This window comes from Cyprinodon variegatus, unplaced genomic scaffold (assembly GCF_000732505.1).
Source record: "Cyprinodon variegatus isolate N-32 unplaced genomic scaffold, C_variegatus-1.0 Scaffold841, whole genome shotgun sequence".
Taxonomy (NCBI): Eukaryota; Metazoa; Chordata; class Actinopteri; order Cyprinodontiformes; family Cyprinodontidae; genus Cyprinodon; species Cyprinodon variegatus.
Genome location: NW_015151294.1, coordinates 317,751 through 319,740, shown reverse-complemented (window position 1 = coordinate 319,740; position 1,990 = coordinate 317,751). Strand labels below are relative to the sequence as shown.

General features: G+C 39.1%; 1 protein-coding gene across 1 annotated transcript in view; it reads right to left on the bottom strand.

Moving 5' to 3' along the window:
- LOC107099149 (phosphoribosyl pyrophosphate synthase-associated protein 1-like) overlaps positions 1–795 on the bottom strand; it is an 18,098-nt gene extending 17,303 nt beyond the window's left edge. Inside the window, exon 1 of the mRNA XM_015397163.1 lies at positions 289–795. Coding sequence (XP_015252649.1) covers positions 289–446 — 158 coding nt within the window. The 5' untranslated portion in view covers positions 447–795. The remainder of the gene's footprint in view (positions 1–288) is intronic.
- Between the last annotated feature and the right edge of the window lie 1,195 nt (positions 796–1,990).

The following is a 1,990-nucleotide window of genomic DNA, read 5'->3' as shown; positions in this document are numbered from 1 at the left end:
ACTTTATTTTGAACTCCTGAACTGTTTTTAAGGACAGGAATCAATGAACCAATGAGATGACGTCATGTTCATTTAGGGATTCTTCCTACAAATTCAACTTTATTCTTTTAATTAGTGATAAAAACTCATTAACTCTTTCCTGCCCATATTCTACAGCAGGCTTTAAATAAATATTCCAATAAACAAAAAGCTAAAAGTCAGTAAACAGACAGAATGAGGAAAACTAAACCCTTAATTCTGCATCTTTATCATTAATGTCATGAAATGATGAAGAATATTCCCACTCACTCTGTGATCTTGGTGGGCAGCTCGGTGCAGCCGGATGAGGAGTTTGCAGAAAACACGCGATAATTGCTCCTAGAGACGTTCATGGTGGAGAAACCAAAGGCCAGCGCGGGGCTCTGAGGGGGGGGACGCAGGGACCTGTGGCCCCCACAGCGCCTCATGGGCTTCTCTCTGTATCCGCTCAGAAAAAGGTGGAGGTTTCACCATAAAACCCCCCAAAATATCCCCATGTGGAAATAAGGACACCCACGCTGCGTGTCTGAAGCTCTGCGTGTAAACTAAACAACACAAAGGACACGTCACGTGGGAGAAACGGTTGAAAAAATACAAGGAAACAGAAAAAACCCGCAATATTTTCAGTAAACGGAAGCCTGAGCTGCTTTATAAAGAAACTGGATTGAACCGGAATTACAGCAGATAGATAAACAACAAAGTGCCGCTAATTCTGAAACGCGCTCAGCAGAGATGAGAGCAGAGCCGCATAGATCGCTTTATCCTCTGGGCGCTGACGCGATTTGGTGGCGCCATCTTGGGGCGGTCGACAGCTCCGCTCTGTAATGTGTTAAGGAGGCATAATAATCTATTTATATCAACTTTAACTCACTGAATATTTAACTAATCCTCACGTTTTTGTTTTTTGTTGTTTTTTTTTCTTGCTGAAAACAAAGAAATGTTTCAGTTTATTTAATGGATGCTGTTGCGAAGTACAGCCACTCAGACATTTCTATATTTTTCCATTGCTATATACACAAACAGAGAATCATTCTCAATCCTTTTATTGAGAATGATTCAAATGTTAATATTTACAAAGTCTACTTCTTCAGTTTTTATAACAGCAATTTGCATAAACTCCAGAATGTTCTAAAGAGTGATCAGCGTAACAGCAATTAATTGCAAAGTCAATATTTGCCTAGAAAATGAACTTTATCCCCAAAACACATTTCATGGTGATTGCAGCCCTGCCTTAAAGGAGCAGCTACCATGGTTTCAGTGATTGGTCCATTAACACAGGTGTGGGTGGTGATGAGGACAGGGCTGCAGATCAATCTGTCAGGATTCAGTCAGAATGACGTCACTGGACACTTTAAAAAGAGGCTGCTGCTCTGCATCATTGGTTCTCTGCTGTGAACCATGGTTATCTCTAAAGAAACACCTGCAGTCATCATTGCACTGCACAAAAATGGCCGAACAGGAAAGTTACCATTTTTGATCACCTGCATACCCCTTACAAATGGAGTCCCCACCCCCTCCATCCATCCATCCAATCAGCAAAGATCCTGCTACATGGCTCTACATCTGATTTTGGCATTTGACCAATTAGATGATGATGAATGTTATATTTCCTACTGTAAATAAAGGTGAAAAAAAGTTAACAAGTGAAGAAAAAAAGGTAAAACTATTTGAATAAAGTTAATAAGCCTGGTTAGTGATTCTATTTAGGTTTATAAACTACAAAATGTGAGTGCAATTATTAGCATTAAAGTACAAAATAAAATGTGTTTCTTTTTCTCTCAGAGAGTTTTTCATTAATTTCTTCTAGAAGCACTTTTGTTATTTTTCTTCATATATTCAGGCAGGTTGGCGTTTCTTGTGGTTAAATCGACATTCATTTTTGCCATCAAAATATCCAGATTTCTTTAATATTACAAAGGTAATAAGGTCTTGTCCTGGATATTGGCTTCAATGAGGTCCCTATAAAGGACTG